Source organism: Mustela nivalis (genome assembly GCF_964662115.1).
Source record: "Mustela nivalis genome assembly, chromosome: 10".
NCBI classification, from domain to species: domain Eukaryota; kingdom Metazoa; phylum Chordata; class Mammalia; order Carnivora; family Mustelidae; genus Mustela; species Mustela nivalis.
The window spans coordinates 34,043,328-34,062,264 of NC_139029.1; the positions used below are offsets into that span (position 1 = coordinate 34,043,328).

Genomic DNA, 18,937 nt, shown 5'->3' on the forward strand with positions numbered 1-18,937 from the left:
GTGGATTCTGGACATTTCATATAAATGTCATATAAATCATACAATGTGCCTTTTTATGTCTCGCTTCTTTCACTCAGCATAATGTTTTTGAGATTTAGCCATACAGTAGCATGGATCAGTACCTCATTTCTTTTTTTTTTTTCTTTTTTTAAAAAGATTTTATTTATTTATTTGACAGAGAGAGATCACAAGTAGGCAGAGAGGCAGACAGAGAGAGAGAGGAGGAAGCAAGCTCCCTGCTGAGCAGAGAGCCCAATGCAGGTTCGATCCCAGGACCCTGAGATCATGACCTGAGCTGAAGGCAGTGGCTTAACCCACTGAGCCACCCAGGCGCCCCAGTACCTCATTTCTATTTATGGCTGAGTATATTTCATTGTATGGATGTGCCACATTTTGTTTGTCATCAACTGGTGGACTTTTGGGTTGTTTCTACCTTTTGTGTACGTTTGTGTATAAGTTTTTGTTTGAATACCTGTTTTTCCAGTTTTTTTGTGATATGGACAGGAGTGGAATGGTTGGAGCATATGGTAGTTTTATGTTTAAGTTTATGAGAAATGGTCAAACTGTTTTTCATGGTGGCTGTACCATTTTAACATTGCCACTGGCAGTGTACAGGGTTCCAATTTGGCCATGACCTTTCTAACATTTGTTATTTTCACATTCTAACAAAATTTTTAGCCATCCTTGTGGATTAAGTGATATCTCATTGTGCTTTTAAATAATGTTTAAATTAAAATTAAAAAAAATTTTAAAGATTTTATGTTAAGTAGTCTCTATACCCAACATAGGCTTAAATTTACAACTCTGAGATCAAGAACCTCACGTTTCACCTACCAAGCCAGCCAGGTGCCCTCTTTGTGCTTGCTTATGTATGTATGTATGTATGTAATCCCAATGTGGGATTCAAGCTCATGACTCTGAGATCAAGAATCTCATGCTCTTCTGACTGAGCCAAGCAGGCACCCCTCATTGTGCTTTTTGATTTGCATCTCCCTATAGGTCAGTGATGTTGAACATCTTTTTATATGCTTGATCTTTGTTATAGAAATGTTTACTCAGTTCTTTGCCCATTTTTATTTTATTTATTTATTTATTTATTTGCCCATTTTAAAATTCAGTTGTTTGTTGTTGAGATGTTGAGAGTTCTATATTTATTCTGGATACTAGACTCTTATCAGATATATCATTTGAAGGTATTTTCTCCCCTTTGGCAGACTGTTTTTCACTTTTTAGAAAAGGTTTTATTTATTTGAGAGAAAGCAAGAGAGCGAGAGCGTGTAGACAAGTGGGGGTGGAAGGGCAGAAGGAGAGGGAGAAGCAGACTCCCTGCTGAGCAGGGTACCCAACGGGGCCCAATCCCAGGACCCCCCAGAATCACAACCCAAAATGGAGGCAGACACTAAACCGACTGAGGTAGTGAGGAACCCCTTTTATTTTATTTATTTTTAATTTTACTTTTAAGTCATCTTTCCAGTCAATGTGGATCTCAAACTCACAACCCTGAGATCAAGAGTTGTATGCTCCACTGACAGAGCCAGTCAAGTGCCCCTGTTTTAGATTTTAAAGAAGTAAATACAGTTACTGTTAGCCCCTTCCCTCCTCTAGGAGGAAACCACAATCCTGAAAGTGGTGTGTATTTGATGCTGCACAAGTGGGGGAAAAAATTCATTATGAGACATTTATAAGTAAGATGTAGCAGTATTTGTTTTTAAATTTTATATGAATTATGTGTTACTGTATCTATCCTTTCATTCTTACTTTTTTTCACTCATTGTTTTTGAAAATTATGTATATCGTGGATCAACAAACTTTTCCCTATAGGGCCAGATAATAAATATTTTAGCCTTTGTTATACTGTCTCTTAAGTACTCATTCCTTTTGTAGCATGACAGCATCTATATGATAATAGGTAAATATATGATAATAGGTAAATAGGTAACTGCACTATGTTCCTATAATATAGATATTGAAATTGGAATTTTATATAACTTTCATTTTCTTCATATTGAAAATATTTAATGAAATATTATTCTTTGATTTGTTTTCCAACCATTTACAGATGTAAAACTACTTTTAACTTCTTTTTTTAAAAAGATTTTATTTATTTATTTGACAGAGAGAGAGATCATAAGTAGGCGGAGGCAGGCAGAGAGAGAGGGGGAAGCAGGCTCCCTCTTGAGTAGAGGGCCCAATGTGGGGCTTGATCCCAGGATCCTGAGATCATGACCTGAGCCCAAGCAGAGGCTTAACCCATTAAGCCACCCAGGCTGCCCCTACTTTTAACTTCTTGGCTGGACATAAATAGGCTATGGTTAGGATTTGGCCTGGCAGCTGAAGTTTGCTAACCTTTATCTATGTTAATATATTTAAATCCATTTCATTAATTTTTTTAAAAAGATTTTATTTAGGGTGCCTGGGTGGCTCAGTGGGTTAAGCCGCTGCCTTCGGCTCAGGTCATGATCTCAGAGTCCTGGGATCGAGTCCCGCATCGGGCTCTCTGCTTAGCGGAGAGCCTGCTTCCCTCTCTCTCTCTCTGCCTGCCTCTCCATCTACTTGTGATTTCTCTCTGTCAAATAAATAAATAAAATCTTAAAAAAAAAAAAAAGATTTTATTTATTTATTTGACAGAGACACAGCGAGAGAGGGAACTCAAGCAGGGGGAGTAAGAGAGAGAGAAGCAAGCTTCCCACTGAGCAGGCAGCCTGATGTGGGGCTCGATCCTAGGACCCTGGGATCATGACCTGAGCTGAAGGCAGATGATTAACGACTGAGCCACCCAGATGCCCCCAGTTTCATTAATTTTTAATGAATAAATGAGTTTATTCATTCTTATAATAATGGACCCTTAGGTCATTTTCATTTTCCCTATTACAGTGCTGCAGTAAATATCCTTGTGTTTATTTGCTTGTGCATATATGTAGGAGTTTTTCTTACTGGATATTTTTGCCAAATTACTTTCTACAGTGATTGTACCAATTTGCACTTTGGCCACTGATGTTTCTCTGTGTCTTCGCCAACTCTTGTTGTTACCAGGTTATTACTTTTTTGGTAATTTGTTAGGCTTATTTGGCATGTCAGTGTTTTAAATATATTTCCTTAATTGCTAGTGAATTATATATGTTATTTAGATTTTTCCCTTATATCTATTATTTGGATTTTTTGTCTTGTGACTTCCTTATCCACATACTTTCTTATTTTTCTACAGACTGTTTCTTTTTATTTTTCTTATTGATTGTTATGAATTCTTTATTAGTGTCATTTAAATATAACATGGAGAAAAAGCATGCTTTGGACTAAGTTTGAATTCTCCCAGTAGCTTATTAAGTTTGAATATGAAATAAGGATAAGAGTGTCTATTGTGTAGTGTTGTTTTCATTGTTTGTTTTTTTTTTTTTTAAAGATTTTATTTATTTATTTGACAGAAATCACAAGTAGTCGGAGAGGCAGGCAGAGAGAGAGAGAGGGAAGCAGGCTCCCTGCTGAGCAGAGAGCCCGATGCGGGACTCGATCCCAGGACCCTAAGATCATGACCTGAGCCGAAGGCAGTGGCTTAACCCACTGAGCCACCCAGGCGCCCTGTTTTCATTGTTAAATCAAGATTTAGAATTTCTCGTTTGTATTGGATCTCACTAAATGTTTCTATGCTTTTTATAGTGCTTGTTTTTTGTTACTGCTCTAACTTCATGTGTCGCAGAATATACCCTTACTTTTGTAGCAGGCTACTTGTTTTGTGATTATTTTTCTTCTTTCATTTTTTTCTTTTTAACCTTTTTATTATAAAATACAAGTACAGAAAAGCATCCAAAACAAATGTATAGCTTAATGAAAAATTATGAAATGAGCACTCTTACAACCACTCCACTACCCAAGTTAAGAAAAATGATTTTGGGGGCGCCTGGGTGGCTCAGTCATTAAGTGTCTGCCTTTAGCTCAGGACATGATCCCAGGGTCTGGGGTTTGAGCCCCTGCTCAGTGGGAAGCCTCCTTCTCTCTCTCCCATTGCCCCTGCTTGTGTTCCCTCTCTTGCTGTGTCTCTGTCAAATAAATAAATAAAATCTTAAAAAAAAAAAAGAAAAACAATTTTTGCCAGCCATTCTAGAAATTCCTCTCCATGACCCACCTCAATTACAGCCCCATCGTACCTCCAAAAGTAATCACTGTCCTGACTTAAAAAGTAATAGTTTCCTTGTAAGTTCACATCTAAAACATTACAATTTAGTTTTGCCCATTTAAAAAATCTAGATATGGTAAAATCTTTTTTAATCTGTTGGTTTCCCTTCCATCTCTTCTTTTCCCTTAAAATTTATATGTTGAAACCCCCCTCCCCCCCGAGGTGTTTGACATACAGAGTTTCCCACAGTGTAGCTCTGCATACTTAGATGTATTTTAGAACGTTTCTTTGTCCTTTGTATTGCAGTTTGCAGCTGGATACAGAGTCTTCATTGGCCTTAGGTTCAATTCCTTTAGCAAGATTATGGATGGTTGTGTGGTCTTTCAACAGGAGGCATGTAATAATATCTGCTGTTTGCTCTTTGATTTTAGCAGTTGTTGATGCTCATTGCTAATATTCAGTAGTTGGGAGTTGCAAAATGGTGATGCAATTCTATCATTTTGTTTTCGATCACTATATGGAATAACATTTTAAGGAGATGCTTCCCTTCGTGTATTATTTAGTTCTCAGTGGTATAGTACATCTAAGAAAGACTTGATTCTTTCTTTTAAAATTACCTGTTTTTAAGATAATGGATTGGTTCCCTGTCATCTTCAGAAGGTGACCAGTTAATTAGTTTCTTATTATCAGTGTGGTTATACACTTAAATATATTTGTGTTTCAATCCATATATAAAGTGTTCTTGTACTAATTGAAGCTCAGATCGTCTTGTTGTCTAGAAAAGAGCATTGTTCATTACTTAGGCTTTTGGACCTGATCCTAATAGGCTTTTTTTTTTTGGTAGGACTTGCATATTTATTTGAGGGGGAGGGGCAGAGGGAGAGGGATGGAAGCAGAATACTCTCTGAGTGTGTAGCCAGACACAGGGCAGGTCTCCATCTCAGGACCCTGCTATTATATTGGACATTGTTTCTACAAATTTTCAGTGGGTGCAGTTAGGAAATACATAACTACGTTGTCAGTGAACAGTATATTTGCAAAGAACTACAGAGATTTCTTTTTTTTTTAAACTTAATCTCCTGTATATTACATTAGTATTTCTTCTCTGTACCACGAATCATATTTCCAAAGATTCAGGGGGTGAAAGAATTGAGTATTGGAGAATGTCATCAAAAAGATGTGACTGGTTGACCTGTGAGCTGGACCTGGGTTCTGGGAGGTTCCTTACCTTTTGTCCTTAGGATATGGGTTCCACTTGCCTTTCTTGGTCCCACAGGCAGCTCCAAGGACATAGCCTTGAGATAGTGATGTAGTGTTGAAAACACCTGCATGGTACACGTGACTGCACCTAGTTAAAGCCTCTATAAACCAAGTTCTGTCGGGCGGGTGTCCGGATCCATTTTTTCTTGTTGCTCCCAAGATAAGCCTTGTATGTAAGTTCCCTTTGCTTAATAACGCTGCCACCTAACCAACTTGGAGTTCTCTGCCTCTTTCTTCTGCCTCTCCCTGCCCTCTGAGTTCTTATACCCAAGAAGCTCCTGAGAGGGTTTTGAGCCAGCAATTAGAATATCCAGGTATTATTCATTTACTTTGTCATATGTTAAATATATGTCTCTAATGGCATTACTAATATACTATCACCAATGATGATTAATGAGAACTAAGTTAGTTTGAATAAGCTGTCTCCACCTTCCCCTTTCCATTTTGTGGTTGACCTATATCAATCCTTTCAAATTACATAGTCATTATGTACTGTACTCTCCCTTTTAATGTACATTTATTTATTCTACAAATGACTATATTTAATGCTAATCACCATATTAATATCACTTTAGTTATTTTGATTTTATGAATCTTCTTCTCTAGTAGATTCCTTAGGAAGGGCTTATTGGAAGAATATTCAGAGTTATTTTATATTGATAACAGTTTGCCTGTGCCTTTTACGTTGAAGGTTAGTTATCCTGGATATAAAATCCTTGGCTCACATTGTCTTTCCTTGAGAGTCTTATAAATGCAACCTTGTTTTTCTTTCATGCACTGTTTTTTGGATTTTCATTTGTACAATTTGAGCATATTTAAGACAGGCATTTAAAGTTTACTATTAGGTCTAATGCTGGGCTTCTTCAGGCATGGTTTCTGTTAATTTATTTTGATTGTTTGAATGGGCCATACTTCTTCATTTCTTTGTATGTCTTGTGCTTTTGTTGTTGTTGCTGAAAATGGACATTTGAATGTTGGTAACTCTGGAAATCACCTTCTTGCCTTTCTCTAAGTTTGTCCTTTTTTGATTGTTGAAGGCTGTAGTTGTCCATTTATCTAGTGAGTTTTCCCAACTTTTTTTTCCCCCTAGAAATTGAATTCCTTGCTCTGTGTGGTGCTGAAGTCTCTGTTATTAGCTTATGTTTTGATGGAGACTTCCTTGATCACCAGGAGCTAAACAAACATACCTCCTCCAGGAGTTTTTGCAAATGGACTCTGCTTAGCTAGACTAGAGATCAGGCTGAGATGAAAGCTTAAAATCTTTTCAGGTCTTCCCTGAGCATTCATTTTGCCCAGGGCTTGCTCCCCCCGCCCCACTTTATTTATTTAATCTCTACACCTAACATGGGGCTCAAACTCAGGATCCTGAGCTCAAAAGCCCATGCTCTTCCTGCTGAGCCAGCCAGGTGTCCCTGCCTTGGGTTTTCTGAATTACCCTATATACACAGGTATTTTTTTTTTTAAGTTTTTTTTTTTTTTTTTAAGATTTTATTTATTTATTTGACAGAGAGAAATTACAAGTACACTGAGAGGCAGGCAGAGAGAGAGAGAGAAGGAAGCAGGCTCCCTGATGAGCAGAGAGCCCGATGCGGGACTCGATCCCAGGACCCTGAGATCATGACCTGAGCCGAAGGCAGCGGCTTAACCCACTGAGCCACCCAGGCGCCCCTATACACAGGTATTTTTAATTGCCCTAATTTCTCAAAGAAATTCTTCTCTTTTCCTCCATGATTTTAGGCAGTTTATTTTATGTCTCATTTATAATCTTTTGGCCCAGGTCGCTGTGGGTGGTTGGATCTTTTCACAGTGTTTTTGAGCAATACCTTTTGCTTTTCTATCATGAACAGATTCAGAGTTAGGTGAAATAAAGGTATGCCTTGTGCCAGTCCTTCAGGTAGCCTCAGACAAGTTGGAATAGATAGAAACAATAATTTGCAAAAAAGGTCTTTTGTGTTCCTTTTGGAACCAGGGGTCAGGGTCCTGCACTGGAAACACCATTTGACATCTGCAGACCATATCTAGGAGTGGGTGGGCAAGGGCAAGTGAAAATGCCGCAAAGCTGTCCTGCTATTATTTTTTTTTAAAAGATTTATTGATTTATTTTAGAGAGAGAGTGAGCGCATGTGTGTGCATGAGCGGGGTAGAGGGAGACAGAAAGGGAGAGAGAATCTATAGTAGGCTTCTTGGTGAGTGCAGAGCCCAAAGTGTGACTGGATCCTTCAACCTTGAGATCATGACCGAAACCAAGAGTCCCAACACCCAACCAGTGGAGCCAACCAGGTGCCCCTCCTATTTTCAAGTTGACTTCTTGGTTTAGCATTTTCTTGGCTGTAAACCTTTGACTATTTCCCAGAATTCTGACGAAGGTGGTTCTGACATTTTCTGCGTGCTTTTTCAGTTGTTTCTGTGGGGGGATGTTAGCTTGTAGCTGTGGGGTTTTGTTTTTGGTTTTGCCTCTCATTTGATTTTTTTTTTTTTTAACCTCTCATTTGATTTTAATTTTTGTTTCCCTAATGATAAATGATGTTGAGGATGGTGTTGTGTGTTCATTTGCCATAGTTGCCTCTTGTTTAAGTGTCTTTTCAGTCTTTCGCTCATGTTTTTTGTTGACTTGTGTTTTCTTATTGAATTTTGAAAGATCTCTCTATATACTGAATGCCAGTCCTTTCTCACATGTGTTTTGCAAGTATTTTTTCCTTGTGTGTGATTTGTTTTCATTTTTTAGCAGTATCTTTTTAAGAGTAGTAGTTTTTAAATTTGATAAAGTCTTATTTATAAATTTGTTCTTTTTAAACTTATGTTTTGTATCTTATCTAAGAACTCACAAAGTAACAAAAATTTACTGTTGTATTTTCTTCTGAAGTTTTACACTTTTAGATTTTATAGTTTGATTCATGCATTTAATTTTTGTCTGTTTTTGATACGCTTGAGGTATGGATCAAAGTTCATGTTTATATATGTGTATATATATACACATACGTATAGATAAGCAAAGGTTTTTTTGTTATGGATTAAGAGGATGGACTTTGATTAGTGTGGCACCTGGGTTTGACTCTTGGTAGGGTAGATCAGGAAGAATCTGCCAGAAGGTACAGAGTTCTTTTCACCTACCAGTCTTTGGTGGGTAAAGGTAGGAAAGGCAACTCCTAATGAGTCTGGAGTGTAGACTCCAGGTTTCAGCTGTGAATCCTTTACTTTGAATCCTTTCCTTAATAGTACAGGTACAGTGTAAGCACACTAGCTTTCTGGGTAAAGTTAACGAGATTTGCTTTGGTATTGTGGAGGAGGGAGATGGTTCTGAGCCAAGACACAGATAGCGAATCTTTGTGAGGACTCCCAGGGCAATAGGCAAAATAGCCACAACTCAGTACTCTGAATTAAAAGAGAAAGCAGTAAGCTACAGAGTGTATGGATGATCAATTAGTCTTAGTCACAAAAGGAACAACAACCACCAACACAGGACTAGATCTCTACCAATTAAGAGAAAGTCTTATCCTTTTCAATCATCTTATTTCCTATCATAACATAACAAAGAAAAAAAAAGCCAGAATTCTCTCTCTCTCAAAGAAATAAATAAAATCTTTAAAAAATACTAATTTAAAAGTTATATTTCATATCCAGGGCTGCCTGGGTGGCTCAGTGGGTTAAGCCTCTGTCTTCGGCTCAGGTCATGATCTCAGGGTTCTGGGATCGAGTCCCGCATCGGGCTCTCTGCTAGGCGGGGAGCCTGCTTCCTCCTCTCTTTCTCTCTCTCTGCTTGCTTCTCTGCCTACTTGTGATCTCTCTCTGTCAAATAAATAAAATCTTTAAAAAATTTCATATCCAGTTTAATTACTATTTTCTTCCCTTTGCAAGGTTTTGACAGGTGAGACTTAGAATAAGAAGGAGCATGATTTTCTTTTACTTTTCTGTTTTCTAGCTTTTTTTCTTTTGGTGTGTAGGAAATAGGATGATTGAAAAGGATAGGGCTTTCTTTTAATTGATAGTGATCTAGTCCTATATTGGTAGTTGCTTCTTTTCTGGCTAAGACTAATTGCTCATTCATACACGGTAGCAGGCTTTCCAGTGCCGGCTCTCTGATGTAGCTCATTTGTAGTTTATTTTGAGGATGAGACCTTTCCTTCTCCATATTGTCTTCATCTGAGATATTATTTCCATGCTTGATATCTTTCAGGGCTTCCTTATTTTCTTCCACCGAAAGCTGGTTGCTGAGGGTGTTGCCTGTGTGAATGGCCAGCCCTTTTTGGTGGGTTATCAGCATTAGTGTCCAAGCCTGGCTTCCTTCCATGATTTGTCCTTGATTCATAGGTACAGTTTCATTCTTGACACACCAAATGGTGGGAATGTAGACTGCTCTCTTACTGCCTTCTTTCTGTATTAGCTATGCCTTCCAATTCCATCTTTCTGCTCACTCTGTTACAGCTATCTTGACATATCATTTGCCTTAATGATTCAGTGCTTAAATATCCCTCCTTATCATTTTATCCATTTACTACCAATCTATTTATTTATTTATTTTAAAAGATTTTATTTATTTATTTGACAGAGAGATCACAAGTAGGCAGAGAGGCAGGCAGAGAGAGAGGGGGAAGCAGGCTCCCTGCTGAGCAAAGAGCCTGATGTGGGGCTTGATCCCTGGACCCTGAGATCATGACCTGAGCTAAAGGCACTTTATTTAGCTCAGCCCACTGAGCTAACCCCCTGAGCCACCCAGGTGCCCTTTTTTACTACCAATTTAAAAAATAATACTGTTTCCTTGTTTCTTCTGTTATTTTTCTTTATTTTTATTTTTATTTTATTTTATTATTTATTTATTTATTGACAGAGAGAAATCACAAGTAGATGGAGAGGCAGGCAGAGAGAGAGAGAGAGAGAGGGAAGCAGGCTTCCCACTGAGCAGAGAGCCCGACGCGGGACTTGATCCCAGGACCCCGAGATCATGACCCGAGCCGAAGGCAGCGGCTTAACCCACTGAGCCACCCAGGCGACCCTGTTATTTTTCTTTAACTTTACTTTTTTTTTTTCCCCTTGAGCTTATCTAAATTAAATTCTGGATAGCCACCACCAACCAATATTGGCATTTTCCCATGTTTTTGAACCCATCAGTCACACTGTATGATCTTAGAGGGTTTTTTTTTTTTTTTCCTTTAAATCTTATGGAGGCTGGCATTTTCCCATTTTTTCCCCCTCTGAAACCTAGATTTTAGTTATTTCTTTTTATGTTTGTCATTTTTGTCTTTGTACTGTCCATATCACTTTGATGTGCGACTTGTCTGTGTTTGTTATAGCTTCCTTCATTGAAATATGAAAAATATGTCTCATTTACCTTATTTTTTTTTCAAAATAGTTTAGTTACCAGTTAGGTGAGCGTTTGCTTCAAAATGTATGAATTTTAAGATTTTATTAATTTATTTGAGAGAGAGAGAAAGAGACAGATAGTGACAGAGATAGCAAGAGAGAGCACAATCTGGGAGGGGAGGGAGAAGCAGGCTCCCTGGTGTGAGGCTCTATCCCAGGACCCTGGGATCATGACCTGATCATGATGCTGACTTGAGCCATCCAGGTGCCCCCAGAATGTCTGAATCTTGATGATATGTTGAACATTGCTTAGAGTGAAGAGGAGCAGGCATTGGGATGGATTGGGATGAACTGGATTAAAATAAAGGCAAAAGGGACACCCTTTCAATGTTTCATATTGTCTGCATTTTCTCCAGAGTACTTCATGCTTTTTCATTGAAATGTATTTAGCTCTTATTATAGACCTGTAAAGAAAGCTCTACATTTAATTTTAGCATTAGTTGAATGATAGAGGCATTTCTAACTTTGTATAAGAAGTAAAGGAAGTTCTGCCATTTATGATTTTTTTTAAATGAAAAAATATTTTTAAAAACTAGATAAAGGAAGAGTGAACAGAAGGAGAAAAGTAAATAAAAGTAAATAAATAAACATGTACTCTTTATAGAAAAGGACTTATTCTTTACTTTCTTTTTTGAGGGGGTAAGAGAGGGAGAGGGTGGGGGAGGGGCAGAGGGAAAGGGAGAGAGAATCTCAAACAGATTCTCTGCTGAGTGCGGAGCCTGACTTGGGGCTTGATCCCATGACTCTGAGATCAAGACCTGAGTCAAAACTAAGAGTTGGGGGTGCCTGGGTGGCTCAGTGGGTTAAAGCCTCTGCTACTGGCTCAGGTCATGATCCCAGGGTCCTGGGATCGAGCCCCGAGTGGGGCTCTCTGCTCAGCAGGGAGTCTGCTTCCCTTCCTTTCTCTCTGCCTGCCTCTCTGCCTACTTGTGATCTCTGTCTGTCAAATAAATAAATAAAATCTAGAAAAAAAAAAAGGAAACTAAGATTTGGATGTTCAACTGACTGAGTCACCAGGTGCCCCTTTGGCATTTTATAATCAATGTCCCACAGCCTTCATAGCATACCCAAAACAGCTTTTACTAAGAAGTATGTTTCTGGCTTTAGCTGTTGAGCAGAAAGTATAAAATGCTGGCACTTTTTAACTGCAATGAATGTTGTAGAGATGTTTGATATAAAGTCCTTACACTTTTAGAAAAGACATTACAGACTTATATTTTATCTTTTTTTTTTTTTTTCTTTAAAGGAAGTGATAGCTGGGCTTAGTCCCCTGCTTTTTCGGAAGCTCAGTAATCCTGACATATTTTCATCCACCGGAAAAGCAAAACTCCAACGACAACTTAGTCAGGATGACTGTAAGTTGCGGAGAGGAAGCCTGGCCAGTTCGCTGTCAGGTGAGTATCTAATTTTGTTTTTTAAGAAATGTGCAACTGGGGCGCCTGGGTGGCTCAGTGGGTTGGGCCGCTGCCTTCGGCTCGGGTCATGATCTCAGGGTCCTGGGATCGAGTCCGGCATCGGGCTCTCTGCTCAGCAGGAAGCCTGCTTCCTCCTCTCTCTCTCTCTCTGCCTGCCTCTCTGCCTACTTGTGATCTCTCTCTGTCAAATAAATAAATAAAAAATATTAAAAAAAAAAAAAAAGAAATGTGCAACTGTGTTGTCCACACATTCAAGTGTATTTCACTTATATTTAAGGGTATATCAACTGACTTGGCATCTTGACACCTTCTTCTCTGTTGGTAGTCTTGTATAGAACACTTATGGGTAAGGCCATCTTTCTCTCTTTACTATTTCCTCATGACATATCTGAATGGTAGCCTCAATCTGCTAGATATTTTGTAGTTGACCACTATCACTGGTTTTTCTTTTCGAAATTGACTTTTGCTGTCTTCTTATTCTGTGGACCTCAGATCCTTTGCTTTTTTTGATTTTCTTTTTCCTATTTTCAAAATCTTTTCCAAAGCCTAGAGTGCCTCCCCACCTTCCCCATAGAAAAGTCTTTAAAAAATTCAAGGGGAAGGAATGATACAAGGAAGTCATCGTCCAAATAGGAAACAATTAAAATGTGACATAATTTTAAGCAATCAATACACTATTAAAGAATCCACTGTTCTCAGCTAAAAAGATAGTAGAGGGGCGCCTGGGTGGCTCAGTGGGTTAAAGCCTCTGCCTTCGGCTCAGGTCATGATCTCAGGGTCCTGGGATCGAGCCCCGCATCAGGCTCTCTGCTGAGCCAGGGAGCCTGCTTCCTCCTCTCTCTCTGCCTGCCTCTCTGCCTACTTGTGATCTTTGTCTGTCAAATAAATAATAAAAATCTTAAAAAAAAAAAAAAAAAAGATAGTAGAGAAGAAAATAAAATCCTCCTGTATTCCTTTCTAGTTTTAAATTTCTTATTTTTGGTCCTTTTCAGGAGTATTCCCTTGGCTTTATCTTTTCACTCTTTGATTGAAATTGTTTTTTTGCCAAGCATTTAATCACATAGAGCCATTTTTTGCTTTCATAGTATTCTGCCTTTCTTTTAAGGAGGTATTATAAGGTAATAACCTTATAAATACTGTCCAGGTAAATAGAATTTTGATTTTTGTATTAAAAATTTTTTTAAAGTTTTATTTTGTTTCTGAACCAAGTCTTTTGAGCACCTAATAACCAGAATCTATTGCTTTGCTCTGAGATGCCATATTCCTTCTATCCTTTGAAGTGTAATTGGTTATTGGCTACTGGGTGGTACAATGTGGGAATGTGGTTGTGTTTGATTCTTTATAGATTTTCAGTTAATCTGAGTTCAGCCTTACATCTTAATTTTATGTCCTCTTTGGTAGCTTGCATTTCTGAGTACTGAACTTCTCTGAGATTTTGCAGGGTAGCCTACTATCTCATTTAATTGCCATTTAACTGCAGCCTCCTCTATGCTTATTTTACCTTGTGTCTTTCTTTCTTTTTTTTAAGGTTTTATTTATTTATTTGACAGAGATCACAAGAAGGCAGAGAGGCAGGCAGAGAGAAAGAGGAGGGGAAGCAGGCTCCCTGCCTAGCAGAAAGCCCAACTCGGGGCTGGGGGCTGGATCCCAGGACCCTGGGATCATGACCTGAGCCGAAGGCAGAGGCTTTAATCCACTGAGCCACCCAGGTGCCCCACCTTGTGTCTTTCTTTGCCCAGTTCCTTTTTTTTTTTTAAGATTTTATTTATTTGACAGAGAGAGAGAAATCACAAGTAGGCAGAGAGGCAGGCAGAGAGAGAGAGGGGAGGAAGCAGGCTCCCTGGAGAGCAGAGAGCCCGACGCGGGGCTCGATCCCACGACCCCGGGACCACGACCTGAGCCGAAGGCAGAGGCTTTAACCCACTGAGCCACCCAGGCGCCCCTTCTTTGCCCAGTTCCATTGGTTACGATTCATCTGTCTGTTTTAGGTTTTCTCCAAATTTTATTCATCTCCTCAGTCACTCCCCCCTCCCTCATTATAGCCTTTGTTTATTTTACTTCTTTATTTTCATTTACTGTCCTGGGTGACAAAAGATAAAAGTGTGTTCATTCAGCAATATTTAATAGGGAATATTTTACATATTAACCTTTTGAATCATTGTGAGAATAATTAGAAGTTTTAAGTTTTTTTTTTTCTGAATTATTTCTCTACTAAAGGTCTAGTTTCCCCATTTGTTCATATTGTTGCTTCTGTTTTATGTTGTTTGTTTTCCTTAAATTCTTGGCAATCCTTCGTACATTTCAAGGCCAGACTAGTATATGTCCAAATTGGTTTCTTTTGCAAGTGCATAAATCTCTTTCCCCAGCAAGCCCTTATTTTGAAGGGAGATAGAAGTCTGATACTAGCCTTTGTTTATGTGTATAGGGTAAGTCAAGGAGCTAGCTTTCCTTTAGAATATATAGATGAGGATAGGCAGATGATCTGGAGAACTTAGCAACCTTTGTAGAAGGAAAGTGGACAGGCTGTCTCTACTCTGGTCTTAATGGAAGTTTTGAGTAGGGAACTATTCTTTGAGAGGGTTTTGTGGGAAGACTTTCTGGTAAAGCATACATTTACACACAGACTTGGAAGATAACTAGATTTTTAAAAAACATTGCATTTTTCTGATTAACAAAGTAAATATGCCAGTAATAAAAAATTTGAGTTCAAAGACCAGCATTATGTCAAAGTGAAAAGTTCTTCTTAGGGGCGCCTGGGTGGCTTAGTTGGTTAAGCTGCTGCCTTCAGCTCGGGTCATGATCCTGGGTCCTGGGATTGAGTCCCATGTCTGGCTTCTTGCTCGGCAGGGAGCCTGCTTCTCTCTCTGCCTCTGCCTGCCGCTCTGCCTGCTTGTGTGAGCACTCTCTCTCTGACAAATAATTAAATAAAATCTTAAAAAAAAAGTTCTTCTTAATCTTTACTTCTGTCTCCCTTCTCCAACCTTTATATATACCCTTTATATATACTTTATATATATATATATATACTTTATATATACCCTTTATATATGTATACCTTTTATATATACTCCATTATTTTTAAATATACATTTAAAAATTTATGTAAATATACACAAACATTTTCTTTAAAATAAAAATTGATATCATATGCCATACACTTTATTTCGGCTTTCTTTACTGAACAGGAAATGTTGAACATTTTTCTCTTGACTACATTTTGAGACGCCTCATTATTTTTAATGGGTTCAGTATGTGATTTTGTAGAGATACTGTGATTTCTTTAAATTGTAATAAACGTTTATCTTATTTTTAGTTTTATTCTGGTGAGCATTGCTAGGTGAGCATTCTGGTTTGTTTTTTCATTATACTACATTACTACACGTGGAATGCTGGGTCCAAACATATTCAAATTAAAATTTTAGTCAGTTTTGCTAAATTGCCCTCCAAATAATTTGCATCATATTTTTTCTGCAATAAAAGGGAATGTTGTACCAAAAACAAAACTAAAAACTCCTTTTTATCACATCTTTATTACAGTGGGTATTTCCATGTTGAATAGGATTTTGTCAGGAAGAGGAAAAGGTTTTCAAGTGAATTGGGTGATTAAGATAAATCCAGGTGAAAATGCAGGGCATAAAATTGAAGTTGAGTGAGCAAAGGGGTGTGGAAGAGTTGAAGGAGATGAGGCCAGGAAGATAATCTGGATTTGTGGAGGAGGATCTCTTTATAGTTTTTTTTTTTTAAACGTTTGGCTAATTTTGAACAGTAGGGAGTAATAAGAAGTTTTTTTACGGCAGGGGATGATATCACGTTTGTTTTGGTTAAATCACTAGCAGCAGTGTTGAGGAACATTACGAAGGAAGAGATTGAAATAGGACTTGTACCTCAATTAGAAGGTCATTGCAATTCTAGGTGCTGTCTTTTGTAAGTGACTCTCTTGTAGTCTTTGGGATTAAGGCAGTCAGTCAGTCAACCTGGACTGAACACATGAAGTCTGGCCAGAGCATTATAGATTCCTTGTTCATCTTCTGAAAACTTGAGGGCCAAACTTATCTAGGAGAAACTGTCAACTCCACTCATGTTGCATTGAGTTGGTGAGAAACTAAGTTGCATGGAAGAGACTGGAAAAAGCCTGCTAGGTTGGATGTCAGGTTTGGGTGCTGGCATGATGATGGCTATTACAGAGAATTTAAAATAGTCAATTCAATTTCAGTACTCTATTTACAATTCTCCTTTCCACCCAGATAGCTGAAATTTTTTAAAGGTCTACAGATTAAAATGAATATGGCAGAACTTCATTTTATTTTGGATCACTATACTTTTATCCACTTGATATCATTGTATATTTTCATTCATTCATTAATAATTACAAGTATATTTTCTAAACTTTGTGTTTGAAGGTAAACAGCTGCTCCCCTTGTCCAGCAGTGTACATAGCAGTGTGGGACAGGTGACTTGGCAGTCTTCAGGAGAAGCATCAAACCTGGTTCGAATGAGGAACCAGTCCCTTGGACAATCTGCTCCTTCTCTTACTGCTGGCTTGGTAAGTGTTGGTAAAGACTGTCCCTTGCTCTGTGAACAAATTCTTGATTGCCATGGCCACATATATTATTTTTCTTTTTAAGATTTTGATAGTTTAATTTTTCAAAGTAAAGTATAGAAAAAGAATGGATTTAATTGAATATACTCTGATTGCTCTCATGCGGTTACTGTACTGATTAGGTATGGAGAGTCAAGAAAAAGACGTAGTATGGTTGATTGAATGAATACATTTTCTGGAAAAGAGCTTTCTTCTTTCTTTTCTTTTTTTTTTTTTTTAAGATTTTATTTATTTATTTGAGAGAGACTGAGATAGTGAGAGAGCACAAGAGGGGAAGGAGAAGAAGAAGTAGGCTCCTTGCACAGTGAGCCTGATGCAGGGCTTGATCCCAGGACCCTGGGATCATGACCTCAGCCGAAGGCAGACACTTAACTGACTGAGCCACCCGGGCACTCTATGGGAAAGAGCTTTGTAATAGATAGGATTCTTAAGCTTGTGAAGTTATGTTGCTTCTGTGTATAGTTCTGTGATACACATATTTAGTATATGAAGATAGGATAGTGGGCAGTTCGGTATATACTGGATGCAAGAATGAGCCTTTTAGGATTTGTATGATAGACAGAATCTAACAAAGGTTAAGCTGTGTAGTCTCAGCAGGTTGTTTTCTGCCTGTAATTGCATCTTCTACACTTTTATCCTCAGTACCTCTGCCTTTCTATTGAAGGTGCCCTTTGACTTCCTGCTTATCTCACATTCTTCCTAAAGGACAAGGCACATAAGTAATTTTCAGGGTACAGTAACAGAAGCTTGTTCCCATTAAAATATAATCTCATCTATTCTTTAGGATTATAAATCTTTTGGGTTGGCATGTATAGATTAGAAAGTTTTGTCCATTTGTCCATTCTGGGAAGTGGGGATAGGGAAAAGAGTCTTCTTTATAGCAGGTGGGAAGTTAATTTTTGGGTCAGAAGATTTCCTTATGATCTGAAGTTTGTGACTCTTAGGCCACAGGAAGAATCAAGAATTTTCCCACTCTTTAATCTTTTATTTTGAAAATTTCAAATACAGTGAATATCCACATAAATTTACTTAAATTGGTCAATTTGGTTGTAACTCACATTTTGCCACATTTGCTTTATCTGTGTGTATATATGTATTTTTTTTTTCCTCTGAAACATTTCAAAGCAAGTCACAGACCTTATGATACCTCACCCTTAATTATTTTTTATAAGATCAGGGACAATCTCTTAACTGTAGTATATTATCAGATCCAAGGAATTTAAGATCAATTTAATAATAGTATCTTACTTATTCACTCTAAAGTCTTTTATTTTTATATATATATATATATATATATATATATATATATATATATAGTTTTTAATAAGAAGCTTTTTTTTTTTTAAAGATTTTATTTATTTGACAGTCAGAGAGGCAAGCAGAGAGAGAGGAGGAAGCAGGCTCCCTGCTGAGCAGAGAGCCCAATGCGGGGCTCGATCCCAGGACCCTGGAATCATGACCCGAGCCGAAGGCAGAGGCCTTAACTCAGGCGCCCCTTTTATTTATATTTTTATGGGATTTTTTTATATTCAAATTTCCTTACTTGTTCTCAGCATGTCTATTAAAGCCCCACATCTTCTTCCTCTTAACCTCTGGAATATAAAAAAGTATATATAGATCTATGTACCCTATCATAGAGATTGATTAATTTAGATTTTAAAGTAATCTCTTGGGGCTCCTGGGTGACTCAGTCAGTTAAGCATCTGGCTTTGGGTCAGGTCATGATCCCAGAGTTCTGGGGTTGAGTCCTGTTGTCGGGGAATCTGCTTCTCCCTCTGCCCCTCCCCCTGTTCATACTCTCTCTTTCTTTCTCAAATAAATAAAACCTTAAAAAAAAAAGTAATCTCAAAAAAAAAAAAAAAAAGGTAATCTCTACACCTGTAGTGGGGCTCAAATTCACAACCCCGAGATCAAGAGTTACATTCTACTAAATGAGCCAGCCTGGCTCCCTGCATCATAGAGATTTTGATCCAGTGGGACTGGGGTGGTCCTAGGGATCTGTATTTTCTTTAAAGCATTATAACAAGTTCTAACATGCACCCTTTTGAGAATTAATTGCCACTAAAATAAAGCTGAATGTTTTATTTTAAGGTATTGTTTCAGAGGGAATTCCTGGACTAAGGTTGCTGGAGTCCTAGCATAGGCCAACCGAAGTAGAATATTCTTGAATTCCTTTTTCTTTTTAAAAGTTTA

At 38.0% G+C, this 18,937-nt stretch overlaps 1 protein-coding gene across 11 annotated transcripts in view; it reads left to right on the plus strand.

Moving 5' to 3' along the window:
- Positions 1 to 18,937, plus strand: part of MAST2 (microtubule associated serine/threonine kinase 2) — a 210,611-nt gene that overhangs the window by 17,574 nt on the left and 174,100 nt on the right. For all 11 annotated transcript variants that reach the window (XM_082687229.1, XM_082687216.1, XM_082687222.1 and 8 more), the window contains exons 2-3: positions 11,976 to 12,123; positions 16,545 to 16,687. In XM_082687229.1, coding sequence (XP_082543355.1) covers positions 11,976 to 12,123; positions 16,545 to 16,687 — 291 coding nt within the window. The remainder of the gene's footprint in view (positions 1 to 11,975; positions 12,124 to 16,544; positions 16,688 to 18,937) is intronic.